Source organism: Onychostruthus taczanowskii, unplaced genomic scaffold, assembly GCF_017590055.1.
Source record: "Onychostruthus taczanowskii isolate IOZ18803 unplaced genomic scaffold, ASM1759005v1 scaffold53, whole genome shotgun sequence".
Classification (NCBI taxonomy): domain Eukaryota; kingdom Metazoa; phylum Chordata; class Aves; order Passeriformes; family Passeridae; genus Onychostruthus; species Onychostruthus taczanowskii.
In genome coordinates this window covers 2,723,746-2,741,542 of record NW_024502902.1, presented here as the reverse complement: position 1 = coordinate 2,741,542, position 17,797 = coordinate 2,723,746, and the positions used below count along the sequence as shown (strand labels likewise).

Sequence of the window (17,797 nt, the reverse complement as noted above, 5' to 3'; positions counted from 1 at the left end):
ATTAATCTTACATTTAAAAAAAAGGCAAAAAATTTAAAATAAAATAAAACAAAACCTCACCATATTTACAAACCAAAAGAAACAGATTTTGGAACAGGGTAAGAAAGTGTCTTAAGACTTGAGGGCTTGGGGCTGGAGGGAGGGAGCAACGTGCTGCCTTGGCAGCGGTACGAGAAGGGCTCTGGGCTTGCAGGAGGTGAGGACTGGCTCCCTCCACAACTCGTAACAGCTCCCAGGCTGTGGCTTTGGCTACTTTCCCCATCTCCCTCCAGAGCTTTACCCCACAACAGGGCTGTGTGCAAGGGGAGAAGAGCCATGTGACTGCTCTGGGCAGGCATTTTCTTCATGTATGCAGCACCCAGCACGGCACAATCCAAGACCCTGACTCCAAGGTGATACTGGGAATTCCCGTCATATGTAACAGTTCTGCTAATGGTTACTGACTATTACCTGTGCAAAACCAGCCCTGGCCCACACAGTCCTGCTCCCTCCTCGAAGACAGGCAGTGGCCCAGGAGGGAGTCTGCAACTGACCCTCCAGCTGTTCTCTGGGTCCTCCTCACTCAGAAGAGCTCATTTCTGCCTCAGACGGCTGCTGCCAGCTGTGAAGACCATCCTCATTTCTTTCTCTATACCTACACAGAGCTGTCCACATCGTGGATCAACTTCCAAGCTAAGTGGGTTGGGAACATTGGCAGGGAAAGATTAGTGGTGGCATAGAGTGCAGGACACCCAGGAAGGGGTTAAAAACCTCATGGGAATGACATGATTCTGCTTTCAAGACCACAGAGCAGGCGAGGACAGCTCACTGAGATTAAGTCATGCTTCTAAGTTTGGCTGTCCTTGGTCTCGTTGTGGTGCCACTTCACCTCCTGCAAGGAAGTTGTGCTGGGGAGGGGGGGTTGGTGCAGAGTGAGAGAAAAGGGTAACAAGAAAGAGAGAGATCAGATGATGCCTCTGCCTGCCCCGTCCCGGCCTCGCAGGCACGTTGCAGTAACAGTGTGCTTCTCTGCCAGCCCAGCGAAGCTGATGCACGCACGTGCCTCTGAGCTTCCTGCCACTGGGGAATGAAATCCATTTAAGAACATATATATATATATTTTTTTATATATGTATGTATAAATACACATACACACACACACATGCACACGTATATATATACACACACACACACACACACATATACACACGCACACATCCAGAGTGAATTTAAAAAATAATTTGAGTCCAAGCCTGGAAAGTTGAATTCTCCACCAGCATGTGCAAAGATGGCTCTCCTTGGCAGGGGCCGGGGGCGTGGAGACGATTCTGCCACCTTGTGCTCCTTCCCCACGATCCAAACACCTTCCAGTCAGCACCAGGAGCAGGGGAAAGAGGGAGTGGGGGAATGCATTTGGCTTCTTTGTTTTGTTTCTTTGCTTGTTTGTTCTGTTCCCCGAGATGTTGTATACCTTAGTGGTTTTGGTTTTTCTTTTTAAAAATAAAATATACACACGCACGTTAAAAATATATCTCTGTCCAGGTAGGGCGATGAAAGTCCTTAGTGCATTTTCCATCATTGGTCGCCGCTCACAATCTGAGATTTGCCTGTTGCCAAAAGGTAGGTCCAATGCAAGAGTAGATCTCAGCTGGGCCCTCCCAGCCTTACCAGAAACATGAGGGAAAGGGAGAATATTCCCCTTCTGGCCTCTGTCCATCTGTTTTTCTCCTTTTCTCGGAAGAAATTGGACCTGCTTTCCTTTTCACATTTTCCATCCTGTCCTCCGTAGCAGGGAAGGAATTGTCCTGTTCTCATTGCAAGCTGTGGCTGTTGGCATTCATTGGCTTTTATTTGTACTTTGTTCTTTTCTCATATATATAGATATGTAGGTCATCCTTGTCCTTTTGTGTGTGTGTGTGTGTTAAACTTTAAAATTAGGCTAATAAATGAAAGGGAGGCTTTGGTGGGAGAAGGTCCACTGATGGAAAGGGAAGCACCAATTGCCGTCTGAATCAGACGTCGAGGCAGATGGACAAAGAGGAAAAGTTATCATTCCAAGGACCCCATGGGGGCTATACAGCAAATATATTAAATAAACCTGGAAATGAAACAAAACCAGACATAGCATTAGAATATGTAACCTTTTGCCCCCTGCAACTCCCCTCCTATCCCCTTTTCTCCTCTGGAAATATTTGTGCCAAAGAGCTGGATTAGAAGCCTGGGAGGACTTTTGACCTCCTCTGTTTTTTTCCCCTGAACAGCTTGAGCCAGAGCTGAGATTTGCATGGGTTTGCATCATTTTTACCCTGGGAACTTTAGGCTGGCCAGGAGAATCCTGGGATAATAAGAGCCCTCTTAGTGGCAAGCGTGGGAATCCCAGTCTCAAGACGCTGCTCAGTGCCCCTTGTCCCCAGCTCCTGAAATGTCACACATGGAAGCCTGCTGTCCCCTCTCCCAGGGTGAGGGGAAGTGAATGTGAAGTGGTGGCCCGGGCTTATTCAAGTGGCTGTAGCAGAGCTGGAACTGCTGAGCTGTGGGCCAGGGCTTTCCCTGTTAAGCTGTGTCACAGTTCAGCTCCCACCAGTCTGCACCCTGGCTACTCTTTCCCTCTTTTCTGCACCTTGTCCTCTCATGGGGAACCAAGGCTTAGCCTTCTTCACTTGTACCAGTGAAATTCTTCTGATGATGAGGGAATTACTCCTGTTTACACAAGTCATGGAGAGAAGAATCAGACCCCAGCCTGACAAAGTCCAGATCTCTTGACAGAGATTCCAGTTCTCCTTTCCCCTGGTATGACCTTTCTCAGGCTTCCCTATAGGAGAGTGATGAACCAAAAGTGTTGCTGCTTTTCAGTCTTTCTGCCAACTCAAGTAAGGAAATATAAAAGGAAAAGGGATCCCTAGAGCAACATTAATTCTCTGTTTTCAATGGAGAACCAATAGAGAAACTAGAACAGGGGTTGCTCCACAGAAGAGATGAATTACCTGGACCCCGAGGGGATTTAGGTGTAGGGAGAAGTCAGGCTTGTTCTCTGCCTGACAGGGAGGCAGGGAAAGGAGAGGGCGGGGCCTGAGAGCAAGGATGGCTGCAGCACGATCATTCCAACTTTGCAAAGAGCCTTAATTCCATAAATAGAATGCACGTGTTGGCACCCAACCTAGTTCTCCCTCCTCCTTCAACCCAGGTTTTGTCCTGCAGCAGCCCCACACTGAACGAGTGGCCAGAGGTGAGGGAAGGGTCCAAGATGCCATGTCCCAGGAGGTCATCTCTCCTGAATGGAAAAGCAGCTCGCTGTTACCTGCCTTGTGCTCTCTCTCCCCTGCCAGCACTTCTATGCTATGAGGATTTCTTTCAGCACTTTCTTATCGTTGACATGCTTGTACTTCTTATGTTTCCTCTTCTGTGCCGGCGGCCGGCGCACTCGCCGCCTCTGTGAGACAGCGGCTGTGGTGAACGCTGGGGACAAGCCTGCCAAAACAGAGGGGAGAATGTCTGTACAGCCAGGGGCAGACGGCTCCTGTTGAAATATCCCTCTCCACACACTGTCAACAAAGAGCTCTGCAACAGCAGGACCACAAGGCCTCTTTCTGTTCTTCTGTTCCTTGTCCTCTGTTCTCCGCAATCTCTGCCCTCTCCCTTTTCCCACCATGCCCTTCCCCTCACCTCTCACCTTCCCCTCCTTCTTTTCCCTCCGTTTCAACCCCTTCCTGGTAGGCAGACATCCTGGGAAAAGTCCCTCAGCTGGTATAAACCAGCCCTTGGGATTCACTGGAGCTAAGCAGATTGAAATCAGTGGAGGTCTCTTTCCTCTCTCCCCAGCCCCTCTACTCACACCTCCCTTCGTTCTACTGAAGCCAAGATCCTTACGTCTCTGTTCACGTGGCCCGGGACGGATGTTCCTGGGGGGTGGTCGGAACACAGCTTCACACCGACACTGCACGTGGTCCTCCAAAGGCACAACGACTTTTGTGAATTTTGGCTTCCTCTGGACAAATTCGATCTTGTTCACCTATTTGCAAGAGGAAGGCAAGAAAAAGATTAGTACATCCACGGCTCCCACTCTGTAAAATTAGTCAGTGTCAGTGCACTTTAGTCCTGGCTTTCTTCCTATAGGGTCAGAAGGCAGCTTACAGAGCCCTGTTCAAACTCAAAACCCAAACTCGAAACTCAGACTCAGGGGTGGTGTGTATGGGAGGTAATTCTAAAGGTGGGAGATAATTCTGAACATGGCAGAAGAGCAGACCCAGACCAGGCAAGTTTGGATGTCTCTGGTTGGCTCCCCTGATCCTAACTATTGCCAGAGCTTAAGCAGGATGGCTGGTTGGTCAGAGAGAGAAACATGGAACATGCAGGACATGCCAGCCTGTTTCTGACAGATGCCAGGGCAGAGACCTAGGGATAATTACCACAGGAACCTACAGGAAGGGCAAAAGGAGAAGAACTCAGGTCTGAAGCAAGCTAACGCAGCCTCACCAGCTCTGCTGAGGCCTGTCTGAATTTGTCTCAAGCTCTTTAATGACTCGCAGGGCTGAAGCCCTCAGCTCCTCATAGGAAAGGCGGTGCTCTGGAAATTCCCCCGGACTCTCCACCAGTGCTGACTCAGAGGGAAGACTCATTGCTCCACATCCCACCTCAGGGCACAAGCTTTCTAGGGGGTCCTCCCACTCCATCAGCAGCCAGGCCTGACCCCACTCAGCTTATCTAACAGCTCTGCGGTCCTGAAGTGCTCCACAAGCTATAAATACTCACTCTGCTGTGCATCTGGGATGGAATTCCTCTAAACCCACTGCCCCCAGCAGCATCCCTCAGCCAGTGCCAAAGCAGCCAGGCTGTTTATCTTTCCTTGAAAGCCCACTCCACACGCTTCAGACCACACGCTGCCTGCTAGACAAACACTTCCAGCCAAACAATAGAGAGACCTCTGTCCTCAAAGAAACCATTTCCAGGTCACTTTTTCAGGCTGGCTTTTGACCTCTCACTTGTTTTTTTCCAGAAAAACAACTCCTGCTCCCCCCCCATTTTTTCCTCGTTCAGCCTGGCTTTTCTGAGAAAGGAATTTCCTGATGAAAAGGGCTGTGTGTGAATACAATCTCTCCCAGCCAACCTCTGCTGCCTGCCTGGGGGAGTCTCTTATGGCTCAGGCAGAGGATTAGTACGAGATGAATATTATTTTTAAATAAGCTGTCTAGGAGGAAGCTGTGAGGAGATCACTGGTAGCTGTGAGGGGAGGATCAGAGCAAGAGGTTAGCTGTCAGGTGTCTGCTGGCTGATGGAGCAGGTCAGGAGGTAACTGTGCACCGAGAAAGAGAAGCTGTTCCAGCGCACATCTTGGAAAGAAGCTACAGCAGCAGTGGGGGGATGGAGACTGACACTGCAAACCCTTCTCTTTTTGCATCAAAACCAGTCCCCGCCATGAAAGCACCCTGTTTCTTCTGCTCTAACACAGCAGACAAGGCCCCCTCGAGCCACAGGAAGGGCCGTGGAGTGGAGCTGCAGATGGGGACAGTGCCCTGTAGCTCTGCCTGGTGACAGTCCCCAGCTGCTGGACAGCACCAGCCCTTGCAGCAGCTGGCAGGGACATCACCCACGCCAGCGGCTGCCGCACGGCATGGCCAGCGCGGAGGGGACAGATGGCTGCGTGAGCCCGGCACCGGAGACCTGCCCGTGTTTGGCTTTGGGGCACAGGGATGGCGGTGGGCGGCAGGAGGAGGGAGCAGCGGCGGGCGCGTCCCTCACCTGGACGTGCCGGACGCGGATCTGCGTGGGGCGGCACTGCACGTTGCGGTTGTTGCAGCAGCCGGAGCAGCGCTGCACCTCCACGCAGGGCGGCCACACCACGAAGTTGGCGTTGGTGCTGTCCACCATGTTGCGGGAGATTTCGAAAACCACCTCCCGTGTCTTGCACTCCGCCAGGACCGCTGTCTCTGCTGCTGCCAGAGCATCTACGGTCGGCCAAGAGAGAAAGAGGGGATGAAATGGGCTTTGCAGCTGCCACCAACCCACCACAGCCACCTCAGGTGCAAGTAAAGGACCCCACACGGCTCTCACGTGCACAAGCACAATTGAATGCTCTTTCTCTTTCTCCCACCCCTCCAGCTCTCTCCCTGTGCAGAGCCATGCCCTGTGGAGGAAGCCCCAATACAGTGATGCTTCCCACTGCAGCCCAGACAGCAGATGACACCTTAGAGCAAACAAGCACCATCGGGATTTAAGGCAGAGCAGTGCACAGAAGTCCAGACTCCCTCTCCTGCCCTGCCAGAGTGAAGCACCCAGCTCCCACTCCAGGCCCAGGCCCCCATTTTTGTGTCTCCACACATACAGGTGCACCGCAACCTCTACCCCTACATCTGTGTCTCAGACACATGTCTGGACCACCCATAGCTGCTCCCCCATGGCTGCTCCCCAGCAATCACAAGGTGCTAGACTCCCAGCTCACCTAGGCTTCGTCGCTCTCGAGACAGGGCCACAGGGTTTTGATCAGGCTGAGATGCGTTCAGGTTCAGGCTTGAGCTGTCCTGCTCTGCAAAAGGGAAGACATGACCCAATAGCACCAGGCAGAGGCAGGAGAAGACAGCAGGCACTTGTGCTCAGATCACCAGGCAAAGTGCAGGGACATGGGATAAGCCACGGAGCCAGGACGTCATGCTAGGTGTAAATCCACAAGCAAGGTCACAGCTGTTCTGGGGCATGGACACTCTTTGCTCAGACTAGGCAGCTCAGAGCAACAAGCCTATCATGAAAGAGGGGACCCAGTCAGGTCTTGGAGAGGAAAACTCCAGCTCAAGAAAGATAAGGCTCGTGTCAGGACTTTCTGGTGTTGGAGAGGAGTTGCAGAGGGATCCAGACTGGCCAGCTGAGACCAGGATAACACCAAGGAGTATCAAAGACTAGACAGAATGAGCAAAACATTTGGTATTTAACACTGAGGTGCCTTGCTGGGATGGCTTGGAACTGGGAGAGTTGGGAGGCGAGAGGGCAGGTGAAGGGGGGATGGGTGGTAGGTGGGCTGCTTGCTTTCTGTCTCCCAGCTCACCTCAGCTTCTCTAGGTTAGAGCAGTTTTATGACAGAAGAACAGAAAAATGAATTTAAAATGACTTTCCCTCTAGACCACTCTAAGGTAAGAGGCAGGATCTGGAGGTGGTTCAGTCGGCGATGGGAGAGGAAGACCGATAGCATTCAGGCCAGCCCTGAGCGGTTCCCTCCCACCCCACTGCTTTTTCCCATAGGAAGTGCTGAATAGAGAAATGCCCATAATCCCCATGGAGCACTCCAACACGCAGCCCCTCCTGAGCTCGGGACAATGGCTGCGCTTGAAGACAGCTCCCACCCAGCCACAGCTCTTTCCTTCTCTAACCTGCTTTAGCAGCTGAAGGAAACTGAATGGACGTCAGCATCAAGGGAGCAATTTTCTTAAAGGGAATTAGGGGCCAGTGGAAGATCTCTGTTTATCAGATGTGTGGTGGAGCAGACTTCCCTTACCTATCGTGTCCCATTCCTCTTCCTCAGCCCTGCCCTAGTGCAGCCCTCTCATAAAGGGAAGCAGGGACTTTGCTCCCTGCTCAGGTCTCAAGCAGTTGCTGACAGATTTGGGGTGAGTGCACAGAGGCTGCATTCAGGAGACAGGAGTCATGTGCCTGTCAATGAGCAGTCACCATCTATGTGTGAGGCGGACAGACAGACACCCTTTAAAGTGGCTGGAAAGGTGTGATCAATTCTAGGCACCATTCGTCTCGCCCTCAGGCAAACTCCCAAAATGAGAACTGGTGGATCACACTTTAGAAGGGCCTGTAGTTCTCTTTGGGCTAGAGAAGGTGTCTGGAGGACTGGTTTGCATGGGCAGCCACTGCTTTGTGGACAACCACAGTTAAGGAGACGACTCCCACCCTCCATGCTTCTGTTGCTGGGTCTGCAGCAGTGCCCAAAGTCAGGAGGGCACTATCTCAGCCCATCTGCCTCCTGGAGCTGCCTCATTCTGGCTCCTCGTGCAGCCAGCGGAGGGAAGCAGCTGTGACACACTCAGGGTGCACAGACAGCACAGGGAATAGCTCCAGCCACTTTGGGATTATTTTGCTCACACACTAATTTGCTAATTCCTCACAGGGCAAGGGAATGTCAAGGCTCCTCAGTCAGTACCTGGGAACAGATGAGAGGCACGGGGTGGAACAAAGAAACAGCTTCACAGCACCACTTTTTGTTTCCCTGGCCAGCCTTTCCTGTCTGGGACCTGAAGTGAAACCAGTGACTCAAAGCTCTGCAGCCTTCTCTCATACCCCTGGGCTTCTGGAGCCAACCAGATAAGCCCATTTTATTTCTTAATCATGAGGCTGGTTAATAGCCACGATAGAGATGTATCTGTTCCTTAGACACTGGGCCATGCCAGATTGGATGCATCTTCCCAGCTGCTCCTTGCCCACCCCTCCATCCTGTGGCATTTCCTAAATGAACGTGGGGGCTGCCTTTGGTGCACAAGTTGAGTTGATGAGAGGAGAGAAATGGGGGCAAAACAAATAGCAACAACTGTTGACTCGAAACAAATATGCTGAGAATCATGTCCCTCCCTCTTCTACGTTGTCCTTCTACACCCTGGATCAGTACTGAAGACATTTGGGGTGGGGGAACCAGCATGGGACAATCCAGCAGGGCTAATTTTGGAAGTTGCCCCATTGTGTGGCTCGTGGACAAGGAGGAGGGAACTGGTGAGGGCAGGGAGCGGCCCTGGCAGTGGTGGGGAGCCTCGTCGCCTCTTTCTAAGACAAACAATAGCTGAACGCAGCTGGTGCCCTCCCCCTCGCTTTCCCCCCCTGCCCCTCCAGGGCCGTTTTGAAAGGCAGCGGGAATGCTTTTGAGACTGCGCCAGTGGTTGGACTGGCATAGGAAACAAAAGCAGGAAATTCTGTTCCCCCGTAGATAGTGTCTCGGCAAGGATTACAAAGCTCAAAACAGACAAAACACGAGAGAGAAGTCGAGCTGGGGGGGCTGGGGGACGACGGGCGGGAGCAGGGTTAGAATAGAAAGGAATTTGCTCTGAAGAGACTGTTTATAAATAAATTCCTGGGCCAGCCCAGCCGCCGTGGCGCGTGCTCCAGTTCCCACACGTGCCGACCCCTCCACGCTTTGCTGCTCCTGCTGCTCCCTGCAGTCAGCCCTGGCCAAGTGACCCCGAGGCCCTGCAGCCCCCGGAGCTCTTATCTAGGGGCAGGAGGTGCAGCGACGCTACCCTGGCTTAGCCCCCGCCCCGTAGCTCACCCACGGACACGTGCTCTGCTGCTCTCCTCCAAAGGCCTCTGGGAGCCCGCGGCCTTTTGTGGATGCCAAACCTGGAAACCCACTCAGCCTTTTCCTCTTCCCATTTTGCTGCCTCCTAAACTGATCCTTGTCCAATTCAAGCCCTACTGACTGAGCATCTCCCGGGGTGAAGAATAGGGATCTCAGTTCCTTGCATTCGCCTTGACCATCTCCTTGCACCATTTTTGGAAGCCAGTGTCCAGACAGTTAGGAGATCTAAAAAAGCATCTAGTTGCCTCTAACTAAGTTAGAGGGGGGACTATAAGTTTCAGGGGGACTAAGTCTGTAAACAGCCAGGTTTTGGCTCCTGAATGGTTCCTATATTTATAATGAAGTCTATTGATAGTGTGCCCACTGAAAAAGAGAATATCCCATCCCAGCCCCCCCAAAGACTTAATTAAAAATAGAGGAGTGTTTGGCGAAGAGGAGATTTACCTACGGAGTCTATCTGCAGGGCACGCTGGAGGTCACTGATGGAGCGCACTGAGCTGCCACCCAAAATCTCATAAATGTCTTCGGGTATGGGGTCCCCCTGCCAGACGACAAAAACAAAAGAAGGGGAGAAACAAGCATTAGGGACACGATCTGCAGGTGCTGGCTGTGTCACGGAGCAGGAGCAGGGAATCACGCACGGCGGGGACATGACAGAATCAGCAAAGCACCAAGACGTGCGTTGTCTTACGTTGGCTAGAGAGCTTTATTCCTCACAAAGACATGAACCTGAAACCTAAGCAAAAGCAAGAGAGACCCTCTTGCTGCCACTTGAAAAGCTGTCAGGACACTAAAAAAGCCCAAAAATCCCCAGGCTGTGCAGCAGAGCCCCGGACACCATGCAAGCAGCCAGCAAGGCTTCCTTCTCCGGTGGTGTATGACTTCTCCAGGTGGCTTCTCATTCCTGCTGCCTGCAGTAAAGGCGTTTTAACAGACTTCCCTTACACTATCAGATAAAACCTTCCTAATATTTCCCTCCGTTATGAAACTCCTTCACGGGCTTTGTCAGTTATCGTGTGTATGTGCGTGTGCGAGCGCGTGTGTTTCCAAACCACAGAGGCCCAATAATATACATCATTTGCATACTCTTTTTTAAGTAAAAAAAAAGGCGAGGGGTGGAGATGAAGATTGACCTTCGCGGCTGAGGCTGCCCCAGTGTGAGCCCGCGGTGAAATCACAAAAGCTGCAGGGAGGTGATGGGCTGAGGAGCTGATTTGGAGGAAGAAACATATGGGAGTTTGGATGTCATTGCACACCAGCACGAAAAAACCTTAAGTAAGCAGGTTTAGCAACATCAGACAATGGGCCAAATACAGAGTTTGTGCAGGCAGGTGCAATGCCATCAGTCTCTCGGGAATTTTCTCTGGCACCAGGCTAGAGCGGGCCCCAGTGACAGCACTTAATAAGAGTACAAAGGAGTGGTGTGGGAAAGCAAGTGCTGATTAAAACATGCTTCCGAAAGACTAGAAAAAGAGACAGAGGAAAGTACTGGCCGAAGTGTTTGCTTAGCTCCCAGCTCTCTTCATTCAGAGCTACTCAAGCGGAAAAGCTGCTCTTTCAGCCGGGTGCTGGACGACGTCTGAGGCACAGCCCTCCACATGTCCCTGTAACTGAGAGGAGAGCTTGGCTTGTGTGCCTGTGAAACAGGGCAGGGATTTTCGTGTGGGTTTTTATGGACAGTTGGTGGCATGTGTGTGGTCTTCCTACTGCAGAGCTATTCCCTCCCTGCCTGCGTTCAGTGCAGAACATTTTCCTTCCATTCGCAGCAGAGAAAAGCCACCAGGCAGGTGGCTAAATGTTGCCTTTAAACCTTGAGGGCTTTGGCCCAAACCTGCAGCCACTTTTGGATGGCTGCTTGAGCTTGGCACTCTCTCACACGTGCCTGTCCTTGGCCACCCACCATTTGCTTCCATAGCAGGACAACAGGAGTGCTCCCTCCTCAGCCCTGCCAGACCACCCTCTAACACTATAACTTTAACTGGGATGCAGTTATGTGAAGGTTGCTGCAGCCCAAGGAGGTTCAGAAACCTCCGGAAGAGAGCTGCAGAGCAGACAGCATCAGAGTCCTAAACCTCCGACAGCCAGATCCACCAGACAGCTTCAGTCAGACCGAGCTTTCCTGCTCCGTTCCATCCCTGTCACTGCCACATCTCACCACAGATCTGGCTGTCCGCCTGCAGCAAAAAGCAGATATTACATCCCCAGGCATTGCTTCCTCAGTCTCTGAGGGAGGGGGAAGCAGCATCGGTGATGAATGCAGAGCGAGAGAGAGACTTGTATAATTCAGGGATCACTGAATAGCTGTGAAATGAAAATGCCTTCTGACATCTCCTGCTGCGTGAGGAAGAGAGGGACCAACAGCCCAGTGCTGGGGAGGCTCTGCAGCACTTCCCTGCCTTGTGCCACACACATTTACTGGAAGAGGGATCATTTGCAATTCCCAGTACTTGCAGTCAGAGCTCAGTGCTGGGTGGTGAAATTGCAGGCTTTCAATGTTTGCACCTGTCAGCCAAACGCGTTTGTGTACAAATGCTGCTCTGCACGGATGCCTCTGGACCTTCCTGACACTTAATACATGTAGGAAATGGAACTTTATTTTAAACTCTGGCACTTGCTGGGGGGAGAGCGTGGGCAGGTGTTACGAGACTCAGACTTGGTGACTTTGGAAGCGAGCTGGGAGGTGTCACCTTGCTAACTGAGCAGGAGGAAGAGATATAAATCAGGGATTGAAAATGCAGGCCCTCAGGAGCTGTACTTCTGGTGACTGCCTGTAGCAATAAGCTCCACTCCCTGCTCACGGCAGCAGTTTTAGATGCCAATTTTTTCTTGTTGCAGATACTACCAGCATGGCTATGGTGTAACACCAGCCCACACGGCTCATAATCCTGTCCTCCTCCCCCATCTTTGTAAGGCAACTCTGCCTGTGACAACTGCAAGCCTGTGGAGCTCCTTACCTTACCCTTGTAAACCAAGGCCAAGGCTGGCCTAAGAGTAGCAACAAACCTGAGCTGAATGCCTTGTCCTTGCTCCCTCTGGGGAACAGCCATGCCTCTGGCCCCAGCCCTGTGCCTGGGAGGCTCTGAGATGGAGCACTGCACACACGCAGGCTGGGGCACTTGTGGGATTAGACACGGGGAAGCAGAGGTCCATCAATCACCTCCACCTAGTCCCATGGGGTCAGAAGGTAGAGGGGCATTGAGAGAGGTGGGATCCCCAGGAGACCAGCCCAAGCAGCTGGTGCTTTTCCTGCTCAGCAGCTCCTCTGGAGTTATTTGTCTAACACAGGTTAACAATCTCCTTTTTTAACTGTGCGGCAGATCAAAGAAGACTTTTGTCTCAATGGACTCTTGGCTGGCTGTCAAGTGCCCCAAGGCCTGGCCTCGTATTCCTGCGAGGCCCTGAATTCTTAGAAGAAAGCTTGTTCTTCCCTCCCTCCTCCTGCTCCCTGGTTCCTGACTCTGACTCTCCCCTGAGTCGCACCCCTCAATCTGCCAATCCCTTGCCGGGGACGTTCACTTCCCTTTCTTGTGCTGCTTGCTGGTGCTTGAGGGGCCATGGCACATCTGACAGAAGGCAGCAGAGCAGCTGCTGCCTGCACTGTGGCTGTTGCACTGGGGCCTGTTAGCACATCAGCTTTGCTCCCCTCCTTCCAGATGTCCAGCAGCACTGTTTGGCCACTGCAAATAAATGCAGGTGCAGCAGTTCCCCTGTTCCCGCTCCCCCCACATGCACTTTCCCAAAATCTGCCTCGTCCTTAGCCCCACCACCTCTTGCTCTGGAGTTTTCCCCCAACTCATGCTTTTGAGCACCAGGGATGCTGAAAGGTCCCCTTGCCATCAGAAGCTGCCGAGCTGGTGCAGGGAATAGGCAGTGTTGTGGTCTGCGCGCTCTGGCCAGGGTTTCACAGTCTTGCCTGAAGGTGTGTCTCTTGCTAGGTACAGAGGAGGAGGAGGAGGAGGGAGCAAAGATTGTGCAACCAGCAGGGAAGGAAGACCCTCAGGGCTCAAAGAAATCAGACAGGGATACTCCCAAGGTTAGGACTCCTCCAGTTCCTTTTTCCAAGCTGGTGTGACTGCACACAGAAGGACAGAATGGTGTCAGCAGCACCAGTTTGTGAAGGGCAGGAAAGCACCCACCTATTTGCTCCTCTGCTCAGGAAAGGAGGACTTTCTGAGCACCTCCACACCGACCGTGGCAAGGGATGAGGTGATCAGCCAGGCAAAAACCCCAAACAAACATCATTTTTTAATTCCCTCTGAAGTTGATGTGTGGACCCTGAGGGGAGACTCCACCGCATTCCCTGGCAGAGGGCAAGACCAGCAGCACCTGCTGCCAGCACTCCCCGAGCACAGGGCTTCCACCCTTCCAGCACCTCTCCTGGCTGCAGGGGGACCCTGACAAACGCCTGCCAGAGCGCTCTGCAGCAGTTACAACCCTCTCCACGTGAACCTCTTCCACCTGGAGCCGCGGCTTATGTTTCCCCCCCTTAAAATAATCAAACAACGTTTGATCTAGTCCGTGTTCCTAAAATAAAGCCAGACCTACCCACCCTTTTTCCATTTCAAGGGGGACTCCACTGCTCCTCCACACTCCCCCCACACCTCCCCTGCAAGGACTGGAGGCATTTCCACCCCCGGGGCCGGCTGTGTACCAGCAGCACTGGAAAGAGCGCAGGAGCCCTGTCATTCCCTCCTGCTGCTGCACATCAGCTGACAGTGAGAGGGAGGCAGGGACGACTCGCCTGGCTCCTTCCACAAGCTCACCCCAGACGTGTCATCCATCCCAGCTTCCACTGCTTTGTCCTTGTCACTGCCTCGTGCTAGGAGGACTAGGGAAGAACGCTGGAGCCTTGCATCAGGAAGAGGCAGTGGGGAGCTGGGTCGAGGCTATAAGCAAGCGCCCAGCCGCACCCCATTCCTTGGGAATTCCAGAAAGCGCTGCCAGTGGGGCTTCACCCCGGCACAACCACGGCTGGCTCAGCCCATCTCTGTAAATGTTGCAAGGCAACTATTACAGCCCGTGGGGCAAATGCAAATAGGTTTAGCATCCTCGCTTCCCAACTGGCAAATACCTTCCCGCTGAGGCTTGCACTCCCTCCGGCTGGAAGAGCTCCAGGGCTCTCCAGCTCCAGATGGGTGTGATCAAAGAGGGAGAGGGACTCAGGAGGCTCCATCTCTTTGCTCAGGGCCTCTGATGATCTGGGGAGCTACTGCTCCTCATGCATTTTCTCCGGCACGGCTGGGGAGGAGCTGCGAGGCCATGCAGAGGATGACTCTGGCTCAGCAGCCTGGTGGGAGCTGTGCTGTCTGTGCCTGGTGCAGAGGGTGCAACACGCTGCCCTCAAAGTAACTGTGGGCACTGGCTGCAGGCTGAAGCATCTACCCAAGCAGAAACCTTCTTGGTGCTCCTGTCATACAGTGACAAATATCACAATTCCTCCCATGAAACCTCGGGCCAGAATTACCAAATTCTAACTCTACTAGGCTGTCACAGAGGTGTGCAGTATTTCAATCTGATTACAGCAACTGAGTAACAGCGACTTGGGATCAGACCCTTCCATCTTCACCCTTCCCCAGTGCCAACACTATCTGATGTTTCGTGCTGCATGGGAGAAAGAGATCTGAGCCATCCATGGAGCAAATACCATCCTCTGCCCGAAACAAGCATGACCACTGGGTAGCCCACAGCTCTAACTGCTTCCTTTTGCGGCTGGGGCAAGGGCGACATGGGCCCACAGTGAGGTGACGTGATGCTTTGCACCCAGCCTCTTCTTTGCCGTCTCATGAGGGGTGCACCCACTTACCCTGCCCAAAAATGAGGAAGGAAAAGAGAAAAATGATGCAAAGAAGGGAAAGTTTTGGTGGAAGGATATTTCCTGCCCCTGACAATCAAGCTGCAGATCCAACCCACAGTTTTGCCATCTTGGGCAGAGCTGAAGTGGGAACCCAGCGCTGTGTGGGAATGTTAGGGGCTTTCTGCTCCCCTTCATCTGCATGCAATCAGATGATGAACTGCGACAGCAGAGGTCAAAGGATTTGGGGGTCTGGGGCTCCTTTTCCTCAACCAGGGCTGGGAGGAGGCTTCAATTTCCACACAGGGAAACCGAAGTGGGTTGGGGCGTTTGTTCAAATCCACCACCCAGCCCTTACCCTCTGCTCAGCTTCTTCCTAAGCAGCACATTCAGGACTGCTGGGAACGATGTTTGCATGACTGTGGAAGTCCAGCAGACGATCACCTCCTGCCCCTTCCCCCAGCCGGGCACACACCTTGCTGAATAACCATGCCACTCAGTGTGCCTCTACTGGCACCGTCCCCTTCCTCCCGCTTTCCAAAGCCCCACGCCCTTTCTCCACTGCCCCCTGGCAGTGCCAGGATGGATTTCACACCGTGCGTTATTCCAGAGGTGTCAAGAGGGCCCCGGTCCCTGCTGCACCCGCACTGCCGTGATGCCAAAATCACGGGGTGAGGTGAGAGGCTCGAGGGAGCTGGCACTCGCCCCGGGGTGACAGCCCTGGGCGAGGCAGGGCAGGAAGCTGCGGGTTCCCCGGGGCTCGCCAGCAGCATCTCTGCTCCCACATTAACCGGGGCCGCTCCAGCCTGGTCTCCCTGCTGCCGGGGGCAGACACGGGGGTGGGTGTATTCCCAGGCGAGCCCCCCTCGGCGGGCCCGTCCCGACGGGAGCGCCCACTCCAAAGGGGTGTTCACTCCAGAGGGGTGTTCACTCCAGAGGGGTGCCCGCTCCGGAGGGGTGTTCACTCCAGAGGGATGCCCGCTCCGGAGGGGTGTTCACTCCAGAGGGATGCCCGCTCCGGAGGGGTGCCCGCTCCGGAGGGGTGTTCACTCTAGAGGGGTGCCCGCTCCGGAGGGGTGTTCACTCTAGAGGGGTGCCCGCTCCGGAGGGGTGCCGGCTCCAGAGGGGTGTCCGCTCCAGCGGGCGCTGCCCTCCGGGAGGGCGGCGGTCGCTGCCCGCCATTAGCGCGCCCCCCCCCCCCCGCCATTAGCGCGGCCGGCCCCGCCGCAGCCCTTCCCGGGGAGCAGGGCCGGCTCCGCGCCCCCGGGCTCCGCGCCGCTCCCCGCCGCCCCCGGGCTGCGCCCGCCGCACCTGCGGGCCGGAGCGGCCACGGCTCTCGCCCGGCGCGGGGCTGGCAGCTCGGCAGCACCGCCCGCTGCCCGCGGCGGAAACTCACCTCCATGCGGGCCAGGGGCAGCGAGAGGATGAACGCGAAGACCACGCCGAAATTCATCCCGACTCCAGGCCCCGCCGGCTGCGGGCACATGGACGGCGAGCCCCGGGAGGGAAGCGCTTCCCGCAGACAGCCCCGCGGCCGCCCGGCCTCAGGCATCGAGGGCGCCGCGCGTTCCCATGTCCCCTGCCAGCCGGGAGGAGGTGGGAGAGTCGCAGGAGCCCTTGGAAGAGGACGTGGAGGAGGTGGTGGTGAGGGGAGAGAGAAGTAATTCTCGGTGACTCGCCTGCCTCTGCGCTATCTCATAAGCCCGGTGGGAAAAAAATGCAGTCCCTCGGAATTATACACATCCAGAGTCTGGGTCTCCCTTGCCGCAAGGGATGCTTCAGTGGTGCCTTTGGCTAGGTGGTCCACATGCTATTCTTCCTCTTGGTTTTCTTCCCTTTAAAAAAAATGTGTGTCTGTAAAAGCTCTTACATGCAGGTAACAATGTCTCAATGTTCTTAAAAGAAAGTGCACAGAATAGTAACTAAAAGGAAAAAAAAAAAACTTTTCCAAAGTTTGGCGTGAAATCCAAATAATGAAATCTTCTTCCTTAAGCTGTCCTCTTCTTAAAATGCTCCTTTCCTTCCTTTTTGCCGCTTGCTTTTTAGAGAAAAGTTGCCAGTGTGCACTGAATTTCTTCCCCTTACATTAGATTCTGGCTCGGGTGCCTTCTCCTTCCAAGTGCTGGCAGTTTGCTTGGACGGGAGGTTTGCTTTGGGTTTGGAGACAGGTGAGAGCAAATGTTTTTGCTCTGGGTTGTGAGTGTGTGTTTGTGTGCGTGCGCTGAGCCTTGACAAGCCTCAAAGTGGAGCCACTGATGCTGCCTCCTGCACTCTGTTGCAACAAGAAAGGAAAAACAAAACAAAACAAAAAAAAAGGCAGAAAATGTAAAATTGCAGGAGAGGCGAGTGAGCCGACAGGTTTTCTGCGAGCTGCAAGAGAGACTAAGCTGGCACTCGGGGCTGCGCCTTTTATGAAGGAGAGGAGATGGGTGGAGCATAACTTGCCATCCTCCTCTTTGGCTGGGTATCAAGGAACAAATCTAGTGAGGGAGTAGCAGCTCATTGCTGACAAAATAAAAAGTGTGTTAATTTAAATGATAAATTAATTAAAAATGACTAATGCTGCAGCAACCTGTATAATGTGGCTTTAATATCGCGTGAGGAATGGGGACAGAAATTCCTGCCTCCTCGGCAGGAGATAAGAAGAGAGGAGTTCCCGGCACGGTAGTTTGTTATTTTTTTTGGCCCCAGTTTCTCGCTGTTTCAGTCTGGAGCCCATTCCTCTAAGCTGTACTCGCTGCCTTCCCTGC

At 53.5% G+C, this 17,797-nt stretch overlaps 1 protein-coding gene across 2 annotated transcripts; it reads right to left on the bottom strand.

Moving 5' to 3' along the window:
- Positions 1 to 1,898: 1,898 nt before the first annotated feature.
- PDGFB (platelet derived growth factor subunit B) lies at positions 1,899 to 17,409 on the bottom strand. 2 transcript variants are annotated; one of them, XM_041416873.1, is made up of 7 exons: positions 16,444 to 17,409; positions 9,701 to 9,797; positions 6,416 to 6,499; positions 5,716 to 5,921; positions 3,847 to 3,988; positions 3,278 to 3,447; positions 1,899 to 2,077 (listed from the first exon to the last, which is right to left on the bottom strand). In XM_041416873.1, the coding sequence occupies exons 1-6, from the start codon at positions 16,597 to 16,599 to the stop codon at positions 3,311 to 3,313; spliced, it is 822 nt and encodes a 273-aa protein (XP_041272807.1). In that variant the 5' UTR covers positions 16,600 to 17,409; the 3' UTR covers positions 1,899 to 2,077; positions 3,278 to 3,310. The 2 variants fall into 2 exon arrangements, with proteins under 2 accessions (XP_041272807.1, XP_041272808.1); XM_041416874.1 differs by having other exon boundaries at positions 3,282 to 3,447.
- Between the last annotated feature and the right edge of the window lie 388 nt (positions 17,410 to 17,797).

What these genes read in the sequence shown, in the direction of transcription:
- PDGFB (XM_041416873.1), bottom strand. Translation starts at nt 16,599, where the DNA reads ATGCCTGAGGCCGGGCGGCCGCGGGGCTGTCTGCGGGAAGCGCTTCCC. An exon ending in TCCGCGTCCGGCACGTCCAG is followed by an intron (nt 3,989 to 5,715) that starts GTGAGGGACGCG and finishes TCTTGCAAATAG; the next exon opens with GTGAACAAGATCGAATTTGT. An exon ending in CGGGCCACGTGAACAGAGAC is followed by an intron (nt 3,448 to 3,846) that starts GTAAGGATCTTG and finishes CTGTTTTGGCAG; the next exon opens with GCTTGTCCCCAGCGTTCACC.